The sequence below is a fragment of the Sturnira hondurensis genome, unplaced genomic scaffold (genome assembly GCF_014824575.4).
Source record: "Sturnira hondurensis isolate 20B ecotype Veracruz unplaced genomic scaffold, ASM1482457v3 Scaffold0020489, whole genome shotgun sequence".
Taxonomy (NCBI): Eukaryota; Metazoa; Chordata; class Mammalia; order Chiroptera; family Phyllostomidae; genus Sturnira; species Sturnira hondurensis.
In genome coordinates, this window is record NW_028093120.1 from 6045110 (window position 1) to 6064394 (window position 19285).

The 19285-nt window shown below is 37.3% G+C and overlaps 1 protein-coding gene across 2 annotated transcripts in view; it reads right to left on the minus strand.

The window, feature by feature from the left end:
* PGR (progesterone receptor) overlaps nucleotides 1-19285 on the minus strand; it is a 98139-nt gene that overhangs the window by 24720 nt on the left and 54134 nt on the right. Inside the window, exon 4 of one of the 2 annotated variants that reach the window (XM_037029751.1) lies at nucleotides 4339-4644. The exons of the other annotated variant lie outside the window; for it this stretch is intronic. Coding sequence (XP_036885646.1) covers nucleotides 4339-4644 — 306 coding nt within the window. The remainder of the gene's footprint in view (nucleotides 1-4338; nucleotides 4645-19285) is intronic. 2 annotated transcript variants of the gene reach the window in all.

Below are 19285 nucleotides of genomic sequence, written 5' to 3' on the forward strand. Positions count from 1 at the left end.
TGATCTTCCAAAAGCAATGATGGCTCAACTATAAGAGGAGGACGTAGTCAGCCCACATGAAGGGCACATCTTGAGTACCCAGTTTAGTGATACAGGGGCTGTGTTACTGGACCCTACAGGACACCTACTACATTAGGCCATGCTACCAAGACAGAAAGTCATAGAAGCTCCACCTAATAAACAGAAACAAACATAGGGATGCTGCCAAATGAAGAGGCAGAAAAACATGGCCCAAATTAAAGGACATATAAAAACTTCAGAAAAACAACTAAACAAAATGGAGAAAAGCAATTTATCAGATGTAGAGTTGAAAACACTGTTTATAAGGATACTCAATAAATTTAGTGAGGACCTCAAAGGCATAAGAAAGATCCAGAGAGAAATGAAAGATACACTAATTGAAATAAACAACAATTTACAGGGAAACAACAGTACAATGGACGAAGCTGAGAATCAAGTCAATGATTTGCAACATAATGAAAGAAACAACCAATCAGAATAATAAGAAGAAAAAAGAACCCAGAAAAACAAGGATAGTGTACGAAGTCCCTCAGACAACTTCAAGTGTTCCATATTTGTGTTGTACGGGTGTTAGAAGAAGAGAAAGAGCAAGAAATTGGGACTCTATTTGAAAAAGATAATAAAAGAAAAGTTCCTTAATTTGGTGATGAAATAGAAGAAGCACAGAGAATTCCAAAGGAGATAGATGCAAAGAGGCCCACTCCAAGATATAGCATAATTAAAATGCTAAATGTTAAAGATAGAGAATCTTAAAATCAGCAAGAAGAAAGCAGTTAGTTACCTGCAGTGGAGTTCCCATAAGTCTGTCAGCTGATTTCTCAAAAGAAACTTTGCAGGGTAGGAGGAATCGGAAAGACATATTCAAAGTCATGAAAAGCAGAGACCTACAGCCAACATTGCTCTACCAAGCAAAGCTATCATTTAGATTGAAGGGCAGATAAAGAGCTTCCCAGACAAACAAAAAATTAGAGTTCATCATCACCAAACCATTATTACATGACATGTTCAAGGGACTTATTTAAGAAAAAGAAGATCAAAACTGTGAACAATAAAATGACAATAAATAAACATCTGTCAACAATTGAAACTAAAAAACAAATTAAGTAAACAAGAAGAACAGAGTCAGAATCCTGGATACTGAGAGCATTTTGATGGCTGCAAGATGCGAGGGGAATGTGGATGAATGGGTGAAGAGTTGAGGGGATTAAGTACAAATAGGTAGTTACAGAATAGGTATGTGAATGTAAAGTACAGTATAGGAAATAGAGTAGCCAAAGAACTCATACACGTGACCCATGAACATGAACAAAACTGTGGGGAGTGCCTGAGAGAGAGGTGGGTGCTGGGTGGAGGGGGGCAAAGGGGAAAAAATTGGGACAACTGTAATAGCATAATGGATAACATATAATTAAAATAAACAAAAAGTTGTGTGCACTCCTGTGTTCAGTGCTGCATTATTTTCAATAGCCAAGACATGGATACAACTAAGATTTCCATCAATATATTAATGGATAAGGAAAACATGGAATATATTGATCATGGAATATTACTCAGTTGTAAACGAAGTAAAATATTGCCATTTTTGGCAATATGAATACATAGACATAGGGGGTATTATGTTAGACAGAAAATGACAAATACTATATAATTTCCCTTACATGTGGAATCTAGAAAATAAACTTAATGAACAAACAAAGCAAAATAAAAACAAACTCATAGATACAGAGGACAAACTGACAGTTGCCAGGTAGGAGAGTGGAGGCAATGCTGAAAATTTTCAGAGATTTAGAAGTACAAACTGCCAGTTATAAAAATAGTCATGGGGTACTCTGGCTGGTGTGGCTGAGTGGGTTGAATGCCAGCCTACAAGTTGAAAGGTCATTAGTTCAATTCTGGGTCAGGGCACATGCCTGGATTGTGGGTCAGGCCCACAGTTGGGGGCATGTGAGAGGCAACCAATCAATGTTTCTCTCTCACATCAATGTTTCTCTCCCACTGTTTCTCCCTCCATTCTCTTCTCTCTAAAAAATATATTTTAAAAATCTTTAAATTTGTTTAAATGGTCACAGGATATAAAGTACTATATGTCAAATATAGTCAATAATCTGTAATAACTATGTGTGCTGCCAGATGGGTACTAGACATGTTATGGTGATCGGTTCATAAGGTATATCAGTGTCTAATCACTGTGTTGTATACCTAATATTGTTGGACAATATTACATATAATGTACTATTATGTGTTAACTGCCTTTAAAAAATAAAACAAAAAAGCATGTGAGTGACTGGATAAAGTAAGTTTCTCTTATGTGCAAAACTGATGACCAGATTCCAGGGTATGCTCTATCAAAATACATTCACACCATGAGCACAGGCTTCTGGCTTCTCTCTCTAATACCACTGCCTAATTGTCAGGTCTTGTACATAAGCAGAAAGGTTTTGAGTAGCTAATGATACCCTATTACTTTACATACATATGTCCAACCACGTCTATTCACTCTGGTTCATAACCATTTTCATCTTTCATTCATTTGCATTACTCCCAGAATACAAGCTATGCAAATATTGTTTAAAAGATTATGTGGCACACAATACTTCAATAATCTTAATGCTTTCTTTATTATTCAGTTCATAGAAATAGTAATGAGGGGCAATGTCATCGTTCCTATTTACTTACCCATAAATTACATTATACAACATTAAGAAAGATGCCACAAAATTAAATGTAAATATTTCCTTTCACTTTTTTTGAGGGTGTGAAGAGGTTAAAAATCTTGACAGATAACAGGTTTTAAACTTGAAAAGCTCACTTAGTTTTTATCCAAAATGAATAAAAATTATCTTTTAAACTATAGCTGGTTATTTTCTAACTGTGCTGATAGCAGAATCTTCACTGTTTAAGCAGTAAAAAACCTCCAAGTACCAACAAAAGAAATATTAACAAAAATCTAAGAAATTACCTTTTCTAAACAACAGAAAAACTGTGAAAAGTTGATATACATTTAAACACTTATTTTTAAAAAGAAAAATGTAATTCTGTTGTAACATTTTTATTTAACAAAGATCTATCAAACTTGATAAGTACTTTCCTGTAAGTTTTAGACATCCAAAACTAATAGAAAATAAATATTACACCCAAGGCCTTTCAGCAACACCAATGCTAATAAGAACCTGGCATTTTGATTTCTCTATAAAGTTATCTCCATTAGAAGAATAAATTTTATTAACTTTTCTCAACATGTATTTTCTAAACGATATTCAACAACCAGACATCTTTTTTTCTTTGTTTCCTGTAACCTTGAATTTTCAATAATGATTCACTTATTGTGTTTTGGCTTTTTTAGGTAAAATAATAATTGAAAAATACATTAAGGGAAATCGGGAAGAAATTATATTTTTAAAAGGCTATTGAATTTACATGGAGACTAAAATGACATAATATGTTTAATTCTTGATCAGATATTAGAAAAAATAAACTGGCCTAAAGGAGTATAAAAATATCATTGATGTAAAGAGAATGTAATTTTTAAAAGTTCTATTTCTAATTATGGGATTAACACCCCTACAAGCAATTACTGCTCACATATTCTCCTGACTCTGCTGTCTAAGGTTTAATCAGGTGAGAACTGTGTCCTTGTAATTTTTTCAGCCTCTTACCTCCTATAACGTGGTGCTTAGGTAGCAAATATAGCTTATGTGACTGAAATCCTTTTGTAATGATGTGATTTGAATTCCAATTGAATTCTCCTTTGCATGGGTATAAATTAGGGAAAATAATGATGGAAGGTTCATTTTTCTTTGTCAAAATTATATATTTATGTTGAAGAATTTTGCTTCTCAATTGCCTATAGATACCCTGCTATGCTCTGAGTACTATTTTGATTTGTTGTATGATAGATCCATTCAGTTTTATTTTCAACCCATGTAGCTTAGTCAAATTAAGGTTTAGAATGAACAAGACATTTCTAAGTAGATGGTCAATTTGTCTTTCTCTGAACTACTATATAGAAAGTCTGTTGTTGAACACATAAAGTTGTGCTCCTTTTAACTATTTGGTGTATGTAATTCTTGACTCATTAATCGGACTGAAGAGTGTTATTGACATCTGTTTTATCTCCATAGCACGTAGTAGGGTCCTAGACAAATTGCAGATAATCTGGGATCCTAGATAAATACTTTAAACTGCTGAAACACATACTATAGTTATGTGTTTCACATTGTAGTTAATTTACTGCACAGACTTTTATTTAACAATCGACCAGTACAACAAACATAGTAAATATTTTATTACGTGCTACAACTGACAAAGGATTCTTACCTGGCAGCGCTTTGGACCACTTGACGACGGAAAGAAGCTGTCTCTCGCCCAGTTGGTTAAGACTAGTCAGCAAGGAACTGGAGGTGTCCGGTTTGCTGTTGTCATGTCCTGCGTAGATCATATCTGGCTCAATGCTCGTGAGCAGTTTGATCAGTGAGGGGATGAACTGTAACTCTTGACTTGTTGAAAAACTAATTCTCTGGCTGAGGGCTTGGTTTTCACTAGGAATGCCCACCTGCTGCGGGTGAGCCACGGCCTCTAGTGCTCTCATCACTCGGACTTTATTGAACTTTTTAAACTTTCGACCTGCAGGGAAGAAAAAAGGTTAATGTAAATACATATCGACTGAATCTTCTAGCAGGTATTGTTAGAACTGTAACATTATAGGGTTTAGAATTATCTAATAAAATGAAATTGAATAGGTAAAACTCTTAGGTCTTAGACTGAGATGAAAGAATTAATTACATCAGCATTAATTGGGTTAGTGTGGTGTAGGTCATTACAACGGTATCCAGTAGGGGGTTGTGGGTTTGTGGCAACTCATATGAAAAGACAAACGGCTTTCAGCAGAAACTAAGATCATTATTGGTCAGTGTTCTGATGGACTGTTTCCCAAAACCTAATACTACAGACTGCATTAATTTAAACAGTCTTCAGTAGATGTTGAGTCTTCTTTTGGGTTTTATTTCATTAAGAGTCTGTTAAAAGATATGTATATACATATGCAGACCCCACAACATCTTGAACACAATCTTAAGAGGGTTTGTAGATTCCTTGAGATGCCTGGAAATCAATATACAAACTATTATGAGGTCTAAGAATGCAAAATTAAGAATCTCTTTTCCAAATTAAGGGAAGAGATAGTTGACACCCAGCACTGTTCCGACCACATTTGTATTTCTAGATAATTTCTGGAATTTCTACTTTAATTAATTGTGAAATGTTATAAGAAAAAAAAGTCTGATGGTGAGGTAAGTAGAAAATATGTGTCACGGAGAGTGGTTGAAGGAGAGCAGGATGTTCAGCTGAGCTGATGCAAGTTCACAGGTGCCTTGGGGTGAATTAGAGAAAATCCTGGAGATGGACGACAGGCTGGATTTCAGCCCCCACCCACTCAATGCCAGGCACAGGCGGCTTAACTGGATGAAGCGCCTGTGCTTGTTACCCAGGGAAAAAACGGGTAAGGGAGGCATGATAAGTGTTTGCAGTTATCTAAACAGAAGTTGCATTCTGATGGTTCTCCTGCAGCACTGGCTCACAGACCTATTTTGTTTGGCTCATACAATGCTTTCCAAAGTTATGAAAACATCTCTGAATTAGTTAGCGGGCAGTAATCTGGTCATGCTGAGTCGCAGCTGCTGCCTTTGAATGGCTCATGGGCACTCGAATATGCCCCAGTTCTTACTGCAGACTGGTAGTCGGTCACTGGTCAGTCTTCTTCAGTCTTGCTGCTCTACCCAATTATGTTACCTGCCTCATCTCTCTAAGCATTTGCCTTTGCTCAGTTTTCTCCATAAAGAAGAGGATAACACTTGCTATAAATTTCCCAAGGACTGTTTTCCGAGCTAGAACCCGTAGGTGACAGGGAAACAAATGCCAGGGTCCCCATAGGAAGGACATTCAGATGTGTTTACAGAGATCAGCGGGGCTCCCTGGGGAAGGAATGAGTCGCCAGAGGGAAGGGAAGTAACATGGGGAGTATGGGAATTTTAAAAGAAATAAAGCTGCTAGATCAGGGCAAATAAAAACGCTTAAATGACTATTTTTACTTTGTCCAGATTCTCTACCATAAAACATTAATTATAGCTAATAAATTTCTAGACAAAATTGAAAAGTTAAGCAATTAAAGTAACATTTAAGGAGTATCTACTAGATGCCGGGAATTTTATATCCGTATCATTTAGCCTCACAACAGTGTTCAAGGGTAGGGGTGATTAACTCTATCTGTAGGCCCAGGAAAGGAAGAGTAGAGAAGCTGGCACGCCCAGTGCTGCATAGCGTGCTCAGAGGTGCAGGGGTTCAGGAAGGGACTGCTCATTCATTTGGTGGGATTCTGGAAAAGAGGCACAGGCAAGAGATTGTGGGGAAGAGCACAAAGGTTGAGCTAAATGGTTTTTAAACTTCCTTGCACTCCCCAAAATACTAGTTCACAAAAAATATATATATAACATACCCTTACCCCTCCCCTTTCTTTCTAATAATAACTCTGAAATGATACTCCTTTCAATTGCCTTGAACCTCCTTTCCCTTTGTCATGCCCTTTCAGTCCTAGTTGTATCAGGATTTGACTACAGTATGAAATCCTGGCATCTCTTTGAAAACTGGAGCAAGAGTTTTATCCTTGCACCAGACTTTAGGCAGTCTTACACCCCAAATAAATTTCAAGACAATTTCCTAATGTGCTGACTACTTAAAGTGCAGTCTGAATTAATATAGCAATTATTAACATTTCTCATCATGACCCAGTGCTTTCATAAATTCCAGAGGAGAAAAGGAGATTACATTTAAATAAAAGCAAAGTTGAAAGGTGAATTAACATTGAACTAGGTCATTTATATGTCTATCTTATCTAATTTACATTGCAGCTCAACCCTTTGAAATATGTGTTACCATTTCCATTTTAAAGTTGAGAAATAGGCTGATAGAGGCTAATTGGCCAAGTTTGTAAAGCTAATAAATCCCAGAGCAGAGATGTTAATCAAGGGTAATCTTCCATTTTTTTCCACTCATAAAACATTTCTTTAGGGGCTTTGCGTGCCTGGCATAGTTGCAATTCTGAAACTATAGCAGTGAACAATCAGACAAGGTACCTGCTTTCATGGAGCTTATATCCTGGGAGGAAAATGAAGAGGATCCATAAGAAAAGTAAAGTAATACCACACACTGGTAGGTAGGCACTATAAGTAAAAGGTGTGTAATGTGACAGTCATTTGAAGGAATGGGGCAAAATGAAATAGTACCATCAGGGAAAAACTATGGTCTTCCCAGTAGAACACACTGCTGACCCTTCAAATAGCCTTGGTTTCTCCAAATCTGCAGGTTATTGATTCTTTTGTATCTAATCAAGCAATGTAGGTCAAAGGAAAACTTTGTACTCCAGGAGAATAGTGTTAAAAATGAATAAAAGATATTATTAAGAAATGTTTTCCTAAAGAGCTAAAACTGTTACAACTCTGACACCTGTACACTATACCCCACCTTCTACAATAAATATCAGTTTGGTCTTCCAAAAATACATCTTAAGAGACATAATGGCTCTTTGGGTTGGCCATTCTGTATAAATCCTGTCATTTAAAACCTTTATAACTTGGGATGGATATCTTTACTTGTCCAGGTATTGTTTTACTCATCTTTTAAAGAGGGCGTGTACCTTTCGGTAACACCATTAATTTAGATATGGTAATGTGTAAACACTGGTACAGTGCTTGGCACATAGGAGACATTCACTAATGTTGTTTCTCATTTTTGAAACTTGGTTGGAAAGAAGTGAGAGGGAAAGCGAAAATATAATTGTTTAGCATGAATTTTATGGTATTAACAAGTGTTCCGAATCACCTATCTTCCCCTACCATCAAAACTCAAGCCAAAAATAAAACAAAGACTTCTGTAGTCATGTATGCTTAAGCAATGGTGGATTAGAGAAGTCACAGCAATATCCATACCTTACTTAGAATATCGCAGAAACTTCAATACATTGTATGCCTTATGAATCTCTAATGGAATAATATTAGTATGTCGTTTTCCCCAAATATATCTGGGATTTTTCCTTGGTGAAAAACCTATTAATATCTCACAGAATTAACAGTTCAGAAAATACTACTTTAGAGCATTTTTCTCTATGTGGTTTGCATTTGAAATCAACCCTTTGGTTTGGCTCTCACAAGTTCCACTGTCAAGCATCTAGTAACTGTTTTCCCCTTAGCAAGTTAATAAAAACACCTAGTTATTATTAGAAATACAGTTAGCCTCCACTCCACTTGACAGTATGTAAAATATAAACTGTGAAGAGGTATGCACATCTGTGCTAATCTTATTTTTCATTGTCTTTATTTATCATAGGGTAAAATATAAAAAAAGATTGTTTTCTTTTATTTCTGCCACAGCTGAGTATTAAGTTAAGGTCTAGGGCCCCAAAGTGGTAGAATTTAAATATATAAATTTTGCAGCCACAAACACAAATCAGATCCCCAAGGGAAGATAATACTGAGAGAATAAAAACGTTAAAGCAAAGTTTCCCTGTCCTTGACCGTGATCTTCAGTAAAGGTAGCAGCTCTTCCTCAGCTTTGTATCTTCTTCAGTGTTGACAATCCCTCAAGTGTCTGCTGAATGAATGAAAGAACACATCATTTTGTCTTCTCAAACCCCAGTCAGGGCAGCTTCCCTGTTACGGCGACATACTAGGCTAATTGCCCCATGAGGATGGGGATAGGTCTGTCTTATTTACCAGTGTAGATCTGAAGCTTTATAAACTACCATGCAGTGGACTCCCAGTAAATATCTGCAGAGTTATTAAAGTTGCTGTTTTGACTTAGCACAGACCTTGAAATAAGAATGTCATAGTAAGAATACCAAAAAGAAAATGTGAACAGAAATACGCCTTATTAAATGGATCTGCTGGATTTTAATAAATACAAAGGGGAACAAAAGAACCCCTGGGATTTATTTATAAAAATTATGTATTTATTTTTGTACGTTTAAACTTTAGTCACCTTCAAAGTACTCTCCATTTGATGTAATACACCCATCAAGACTTTTTTCCACTGTTCAAAACAGTTTTGAACTCATAGATTTTGATGCCTTTTAGTGCTTCTGCCATTTTTTATTTCACCTCTCCCTCAGCAAAATGTTTCTCTTTGAGGACTTTGTTCATCTAGCAAAACAAAGCAAATCAAACAAACAAAATGCTCGGGGCAAGATTGGGTGAACAGGAAGCGTGGGGCAGGGTGGTCAAACCCTTTTGGTCAAAAACTGCTGAACACTAGGGGCAGTGTGGGCAGGTGCAGTGTGGGCCAAACCACCTATCACGAAATAGGCAACTCTATTGAGTCTTCAGAAAAATTCACCGAAGCCAAAGGTAGCCTTTTACAACAATGCCAGTTACAATAATAAATACAGGCTCCTAGAACGCTCACCTAGCAGGGGAAGCCTGTACTAAAAGGGGCCTGCCCTCCAGAAGATAATTCCAGTTTTGGGGGGGAGATCCTCCCTCATAAAGTACATATTTTTCAAAGAAATGATTCCTAACCATATATGAGCCACTATTAAATGCTAAACAAATCTATAGAACTTCCTATAATTGTACTTTTACCATTTGTTGATTGAAAAATTAATGGCAAACAGTACTCAGAATTCATGAACAATTTAGAATGATTTTGGGTTAATGACAATATTATTTATGTACTTATGAAAGACAGCACCTGGTGTTTTGGGTGACCAAAGTAGAGATCAGGTGAGGGGCCTTGTAGGCATCTTCACCTTACTGCTCCCCCAAACCCTGCACCATCTATCTTCAGGGTATGATATGCATGGAAGCTACCACTGTTTTGCTAGAAGGAGGTAAGACTTAGGCTCAGATGCTAGGGAGTGGACATGGGATATAAGAAGGCAGACTGAGGGAATGACTTAATAGTTGCCTCTCTTTCAACTTGGTGGATGTCATCTTCAGGGGTGGAATCAGAAGCAAAAGAATTGCCTTTTTTATTTTGGAAGCTTAGGTAAATAGAAGACACATCTGGAGACATTTTTTGTAGTTAATCTATAGAATGGGTACCCCTACACTCTGCCTTGTCTCCTGTTACAATGCACAAACTGTCTGTGCCCCTATCATTTCTGCACTAGAACTTACACCTTCTCACCTACCCAAGGACTCTCTCTAAATTCATGTGCCTTCTCAAATGCATCCTTTAATAGTCCCTCTTATGCGTACTCCACCCCAAAGAGAAACACAACTCTCTCTCCATCTCCTCTTCTCCCATTCACCCTTGAACCATCTCCATTCAGGTTTTTCTTCTCCCTACTCCCACAAAATTGTTCTCAGCAAAGTCACCAATGCTTTCCAGCTGTCAGGAAACAATGATCAATTCCCCGATCTCATCTTAATCAACCCATCAAGGGTACTTGATACAGTTGGTCCCTTCCTTCTTCTTCTAACTCTCTGCTCACTTGGGTTCCACCCACCTTACTCTTGGGACCACTCTTTCAGTCTGACTGGCTCACTCTTTTTCATCTTCTTGATTTCTAAGTCTTGGGAAGCCCAGAGCTCAATCCTCAGACTTCTCTTGATAACCACACTCTTTTTCTAGGTGTCTGCATCTAGTCTCAGACCTTTAAGATGATCTAGGGTAGATAATAAATACATTTGGAACTTTTGCCTCAACTTTTTCTGGGAACTCTGGACTCAACTATCAGTTTCTCCATTTGTGTGTTTAATAAATCCCACAAACTCAATACTGTTTAGAGCAGAAATTTGATGCACTGGCCTCAAAACTACAGATTCCCATTTTACAACTGCATTTACACACCTTCTGTGGCCCAAAACTCAAGAGGCATCCCTGACACCTCACTTATTCTCTTTTTTTTAAAAAAATATATTTTATTTATTTATTTTCAGAGAGAGGGGAAGGGAAGGAGAGCGGGAGAGAAACATCAATGTGTGGTTGCCTCTCATGTGTCCCCCACCGGGAACTGGCCTGCAACCCAAGTATGTGCCCTGATGGGGAATCGAACCATGATCCTTTGCTTCACAGGCCCGTGCTCAATCCACTGAGCTACACCAGCCAGGGCTATTCTCTTACCTCATTTCCAATTCATGAGCAAATCCTGGTGGCTTACCATGAACATATAACCAAATCCAATCCCTCTTCCCCATCTCCACTGCTTCCATCACAAGTTCAGCTACCATCATGACAGTTGGACTATTCCAACATATACAGTCTGGTGTTTCAGCTTTCATCCTTGTACATCTATAGTCTATTCTCTATCCAGCTGAGTAACCTTTAAAAACTTAAAGCAAATTACATCACTCTTTGTTCAGTACTCTCAGTGTCTTTCCATTATACTTAGAACGAAATCCAAATTCTTTTATCAGGTTGTACAAGACCCAACATAATGTTGTACAGACAGAGACTACATAGAATATGCCATACTCTCTCTTATATTCTTCTCCTTGTTCTGTCCATATTGGCTCACATGTTGTTCTTAGAACTTGTTGAATGTATTCCTGCCTCTGGGCCTTTGCACTGTTTCTCTGCTTAAAGTGAAATTTCCTAAACATTTGCCTGGCTTGCTTCCTGATGTCATTTAGATTTATGTTCAAATATTACTTTATAAGATAGGCTGTTCTTCCCCATTCTATAATTAGATATAACACATGTATCCAGACTATACAAAGTATTCTTACAAATCAGAAAGAAACAGCGTACAAACATACTTCATAGAGGAAGAAAAATATAAATAGGCAAAAAAAGTGAAAATATGCTCTTATTAGTAACAGACAGATATAAAGTAAGAACACAATGAAATACTGCCTACCTGAAAAGATAAGGACACACAATATAGCAACTTTCATACAGAACTGTTGTGGGGCGTAATCTTTGTTTGTTTTAAATATATTTTATTGATTATACTATTACAGTTGCCCTATTCCCACCCCCACTTATTCCCCTCTGACCTAGCCCCCTTCCCTCCAGCATTCCCCCCCAGCATTGTTTCATGTCCATGGGTTGTACATGTAAGTTCTTCGGTTTGTACATTTCCTATAATATTCTTAACCCTCCCCTATTTTCTACCTACCATTTATGCTTCTTATTCCCTGTAATTTCCCCCCCATTCTCCTCCTTCCACCTCCCCACTGATAACCCTCCATGTGATTTCCATTTCTGTGATTCTGTTCCTAGAATGCTGTAGTTATTTGCTTAGTTTGTTTTTTTTTAGGTTCGGTTGTTGATAGTTGTGAGTTTGTTGTCATTCTACTGTTCATATCTTTGATCACCTTCTTTTTCTTAGATAAGTCCCTTCAACATTTTATATAATAATGGCTTAGTGATGATGAACTCCTTTAATTTGACCTTATCTGGGAAGCACATTATCTGCCCTTCCATTCCAAATGATAGCTTTGCTGGATAGAGTAATCTTGGATGTAGGTCCTTCCCTTTCATGACTTGGAATATTTCTTGCCAGCCCCTTTTTGCCTGCAAGGTTTCTTTTGAGGAATCAGCTGATAGTCTTATGTGAACTCTTTAGTAGGTAACTGTCTCCTTTTCTCTTGCTTCTTTTAAGATTCTGTCTTTAATCTCTCTTTAATCTTTGGGCAATGTAATTACGATGTGCCTTGGTATGTGCTTCCTTGGGTCCAACTTTGGGACTCTCTGAGCTTCCTGGACTTCCTGGAAATCTATTTCCTTGGCCAGATTGGGGAAGTTTTCCTTCATTATTTGTTCAAATAAGTTTTTAATTTCTTGCTCTTGTTCTTCTTCTTCTGGCACACTTATGATTCAGATGTTGGAATGTTTCAAGTTGTCCAGGAGGTTCCAAAGCCTGTCCTCATTTTTTAAAATTCGTGTATATGCATTTTGTTTTGATTGAATGTTAATTTCTTCCTTCTGGTCCAAACTGTTGATTTGAGTCCTGGTTTCCTTTCTGTCACTGCTGGTTTTCTGTATATTTTTTATTGCATTTTGATCAGCACAGGAGTTTTGACCTGCTCTATTTCTGACCTGGGCCGGTTCACCCCTCCTTAGGCAACCTGGTGGCTCTCCGCTCCTGGGAGGTACACCATATTGATGCTGAACTTAGTGCGGACACCTGATCGGCATAGCGCACTATAGCCCAGAACTCCTGGGCTCAAGGGATCCTCCTGCCTCAGCCTCCCGAGTAGCTGGGACTACAGGCGCGCACCACCGTGCCCAGCTTTTATTGCATTTTGGATAGCCCTCACTTTTTCCTCTTTTTTGTGACCATACTCCATCATTTCTGTGAGCATTCTGATTAGCAGTGTTTTGACCTGTGCATCTGATAGGTTGGCTCTCTCTTCATCACACAGTTGTATTTTTTCTGGAGCTTTGATCTGTTCTTTCACTTGGGCCTTTTTTTTTTGTCTCAGTGCACCTGTTACATGGTAAGGGACAGAGCCTTATGTATTTGCCAGAGTGGAGCTACCAGGTTGCTGTGTTGTGGTGCTGTATCTGGTGAAGGGGTCTGAAAGGGAACAATGTTGCTTGCTCAGCTCTTGGCTGGCTTTTGTCACTTCCTCCACTACCCACAAGCAAATTGGGCCCTTCTTGCACTAATTCCCGGGTGGGTGGGTATGTGTATTCTAGGACCCTGTGGGTCTCTCCAACAAACTCTCCCCTGAGGCTGGGAGTTTCTTCTGCTGACTCAATACCCACAGGTGTTTTCAGTAAGAGGTCTTGAGGCTTTAATTCCTGGTGCTGGAACCCTGGGTCCCTTGGTCTGTCTTGCTCCCCAGTTGTTCCTCCCAGTTTATCTGCATGAAAATATGGAACAACTTGCTCTGTGAGCCACCACCTCACCTGGTCTGCCAGGTACTGCCACCCTGGTCTGTCCTTTCCACCTTGGCTGCCTGTGTCCACCCCTCCTACATGTCTGTATGAATGTTTCTTCTTTAAAACCTTGGTTGACAGACTTTCAAGCAGTTCGATTTTTTGGCACTTCTGATTGTTTTTTTGTTTTTAAATTTGTTGTTGTTTTTCTTTTGGTTGTCCATATACCTATGGCCAGAAGTACCAAGATCCTGGAGTATAATCTATTGGGCACAAATACTTTGAGAACCATTTGGCATTATGTAGTAAATTTGAGGTAAAAATATGTTACAGTCAGCAATTCCACATCCAGGTGCATATCGTACCTGTAAAAAACTCTCACACATGAGCACCAGGAGACATGTACGAGAATGTACACAGCTGTGTACAGCTATAATAGCTCTCAAAGTGGAAATAAGTGTCCATTGACATGACAATAAATAATAGATATTCATAGGACGGATTACTACAGAGCAACAAAACTTAATAGATCAGGAAAATATACATCAGAATATATAATGTTTGGTAAATAAGATCAAACTGCAGAAATATACATATCATATGAACTTATTTCTAAAAATTTGAAAAAATCAAACTTCAAAACTAAAGAACAGAAGTGAATTAGGAAGAAACAGAAAATCTAAATAGTCTGATAACTACTAACAAAATGAAACCACTAATCAAAATACTCTCAACAAACAAAAGTCCTAGACAAAACAGCTTCATATGTGAATTTTACCAAACATTCAAAGTAGAATTAAACTATCTTTCTCAAACTATTCCAAAAAAATTGAAGAGGTGGGAAGGCTCCCAGACTCAGTTGTACAAGATCAGCATTGCCCTGATACCAAAACCAGACAAGGACGCTACAAAAAAAGGCAAAATGTAAGATATTGAGGAAAGAAATCAAGGAGGATACAAATAAATGGAATCATAAACCATGCTCATGGATAGAAAGAACTAACATCATTAAAATGTTGTACTCCCCAGAGCAACCTATAAATTTAATGCAATCCCTATCAAAATACCAATGGTTTTTTTTGTAGAACCAGAACAAATAATTCTAAAATTTATATGGAACCACAAAGACCGTGAATAGCTAAAGTAATATGGACAAAAAAGAACAAAGTTGGAGGTATGCTACCTGATATCAAACTAAACTACAATGCTATAATAATCAAAATACCATGGTACTGGCATAACAACAGACACATAGATCAATGGAACAGAACAGAAAGCCCAGAAATAAACCCACACTTTTATGGTCAATTTATCTATGACAAAGGAGACAAGAATATAAAATGGGGTAATGACAGTCTCTTCAATAATTGGTGTTGGGAAGACTGAACAGATACATCCAAAAAAGTGAAATTAGATGACTTTCTTATACCATATCCAAAAATAAACTCAGATGGATTAAAGACTTAAATGAAAGACCTGAAACCATAAAACAGAAGAAAATTTAGGCAGTAAACTTTTTTTTTTTAGATTTTATTTATTTATTTATCTTTAGAGGGGAAGGAGAGAGGGAAACATCAATGTATGGTTGCCTTTTGTGCATCCCCTGCTGGTAGTTAGCCTGCAAGGAACCAGCCTGCAACCCAGGTATGTGCCCTGACTGGGAATCGAACCACGATTGTCTGGTTCGCAGTCCCGCGCTCAATCCACTGAGCTACGCCAGCCAGGGTTTAGGCAGTAAACTTTTTGACATCAGTCTTAACAGTATCTTTTTGGCTATGTCTCCTTGGGCAAAGGAAACAAAACAAATGAGTCTACATGAAACTAAAAGTTTTTACACAGTGAAGGAAACCATCAACAAAGTGAAAAGATAATTTACTGAATGGGGGAAGATATTTTCAGATGATACATCCAGTAAGAGGTTAATATCCAAAATATATAAAGGTCTCTTATAACTTGACAGCAAAAGTATCAAACCCAATTTAAAAAATGGGCGGAGGACCTGAATAGACATTTTCCAAAGAGGACATACAGATGACCAACAGATGTATGAAAAGATACTCAATATCGCTAATCATCAGAAAAATGCAAAATAAAACCACAGTGAGATATCATCTCACACCTGTCAGAATGGCTCTCACCAATAAATAAACAAACAAGTGCTGGCAAGGATGTGGAGACAAGGGAATCCTAGTGCACTGTAGTATGGAATTAACTCAAAAAAATAAAAATGAAACTGCCATATGATGTCACAGTTCCACATCTGGATATTTATCAGGAGAAACCCAATACACAAACTTGAAAAGATATATGCACCCCTATGCTCATTGCAGCACTATTTATAATAGCCAAGAGATGAAAACAACCTGTGTCCATTGATAGATGAATAAAGAAGAGGTGGTACAATATACAATGGAGTATTACTCAGCCATAAAAAATAATGAAATCTTGCCATTTGGGAAAACATGGATGGACCTAGATGGTATTATGCTAAGTGAAAGAAGCCAGATGGAGAAGAACAAATACCACACAATTTAACCTATGTGTGGAACCTAACAAATAACATAAAAGAACAAGAAGCTAAATGCAAAAAAAGAGTTTATAGTATTATATCATTTTGTTGCAGGCATCAAGCCTTCAGAACCATAAGGTAATAAATTTATGTTGTTTTAAGATGCTCAATTTGTGGTAACTTGTTACAGCATCATTGGGAAACTAATGCAAATACTTTTTGTCAAAATCCAGGAGCCATTACTTTAAAAAAACTGAATGAAGATAGAAGACATACAGACCACTTACCTAAACCCAACAGCAAATGTTATATTAAAAATGAATACTTTATTTTCAGATTTGCTTGCCTACCTAGAAAACTCAAAGGATTAGTAAAACTCTATCATTGAGATAATTTAGGTATGTGACCAAAAAAAGATGAGTATATAAAAAACACTGGATATGTCACTTCTAATAATTGCCATTTGCAAAACAACAAATAATATTCTACCACAACAAAGCCCTGGCTGGTATAGCTCAGTGGATTGAGCGCGGGCCTGCAAACCACACAATTGTGGTTCAATTCCCAGTCAGGGCACATGCCTGGGTTTCAGGCCAGTTCCCAGCAGGGGACTCATGAGAGGCGACCATACATTGATATTTCTTTCCTCCTCTAGTTCCCTTCCCCTTCCCTCTAAAAATAAATAAATAAAATCTAAAAAAAAAATTCTACCACAACAGATGAAAGTTTAACAAATAACAAATATTAATAACAATAACAAATTTAAGAAAAGCATAGGAGCTATATTTAACTATAAAATTCCACCACAGCCCTGGCTGGTGTAGCTCAGTGGATTGAGCATGGGCTTGCGAACCACATGATTGCCGTTCGATTCCCAGTCAGGGCACATGCCTGGGTTGCAGGCCAGTTCCCAGCAGGGGACTCATGAAAGGCAGCCATACATTGATGTTTCTCTCCTTCTTTTCCCCTCTAAAGATAAATAAAATCTTTAAAAAAAAATTCCACCACAGGATACAAAATAAAAATGTGAATAAAAAGAAATGTTCCTGAATTTGAAATCTTAATGTATCAACCCTGCTGAAATTAACATATAAATTTTATCTATTTTAATCAGAATCTAATATTTTAAAATAATTTTTAATTGTTTGATTACTGTTGAGGTACAATATTAAATATTAGTTTTTTTGAGGAAATTCCATACTGTTTTCCACAGTGGCTGCACCAGTCAGCATGCCCACCAACAGTTCACAAGAGTTCCCTTTTCTCCACAACCTCACCTGCATTTGTTTGTTAATCTGTTTATGATGGCCATTCTGACCTGTGTGGAGTGGTATCTCACTGTGGTTTTAGTTTGCATCTCTCTGATGACTAGTGATGTTGAGCATTTTTTCATGTGTCTGTGGGCCCTCTGTATGTCTTCCTTGCAGAAGTGTCTGTTCAGGTCTTTTGCCCATTTAAAAAAAAATATGTTATTGATTATATTATTTTAATGGTATTGTTTGTCTTCATAGTGTGTGGTCATGTGAGTTTTTTATATATTTTGAAGCTCAAACCCTTGTCTGAGGTATCATTGGCAATTATGTTTTCCTGTACAGTTGGTTCCCTTTTCATTTTGTTGATGTTTTCTTTAGCTGAGCAGTTTTTTTAATTTGATGTAGTCCCATTTGCTTCTTCTTTCCTTTATGTCCCTTGCCCTAGGGTACATATCAGTGAAAATATTGCTGCAAGGGATATCTCAAATTTTTCTGCCTATCATCTCCTCTAGGACTTTTATGGTGTCACGACTTACACTCAGTCTTTTATCCATCTTGAGTTTATTTTGGTGTATGTTGTAAGCTGGTGATCAAGTTTCATTTTTTTGCACGTACTTGTCCAGATCTCCCAATGCCATTTGTTGAAGAGGCTATTTTTACTTCACTTTATGCTTCTGCCCCCTTTGTCAAATATTAATTGACCATAGAGATATGATCAATTTATTGATCATATCAATAAATATGATCAATATGCTTTATTTGTGCTCTCTCTATTCTGTTCCATCGGTTTATGTGTCTGTTCTTATGCCAGTACCAGACTGTTTTGACTATAGTGGCACTGTAAAGTAGTTTGATATCAGGTATTATGATCCCTTCTACATTGTTCTTCTTTCTCAAAATTGCTGAGGCTATTCAGGGTTGTTTATGGTTTCTTATTAATTTTAAAAATTACTGTTCCATGTCTGTGAAATACTGTTGGTATTTTGATAGGGATTGCATTCAACCCATAGATTGCTTTGGATAGTATGGACATTATAATGATNAAGTTTCATTTTTTTGCACGTACTTGTCTAGATCTCCCAATGCCATTTGTTGAAGAGGCTATTTTTACTTCACTTTATGCTTCTGCCCCCTTTGTCAAATATTAATTGACCATAGAGGTTTATGTGTCTGTTCTTATGCCAGTACCAGACTGTTTTGACTATAGTGGCACTGTAAAGTAGTTTGATATCAGGTATTATGATCCCTTCTACATTGTTCTTCTTTCTCAAAATTGCTGAGGCTATTCAGGGTTGTTTATGGTTTCTTATTAATTTTAAAAATTACTGTTCCATGTCTGTGAAATACTGTTGGTATTTTGATAGGGATTGCATTCAACCCATAGATTGCTTTGGATAGTATGGACATTATAATGATGCTAATTCTTCCAATCTATGAAAGCAGTATATGCTTCCATTTGTGTCTTTTGACCTAGTGACTCCACTTCTGGGATCATACCATAAGAATCCTGAAACACCAGTCCAAAAGAACCTATGCGCCCCAATGTTCATAGCAGCATTATTTACAATAACCAAGTGCTAGAAAGAGCCTAAGTGCCCTTCTGTAAATGAGTGGATAAAAAACAAACAAACTGTGGTACATTTACACAATGGAATACTATGCAGCAGAAGGAAAGAAGGAGCTC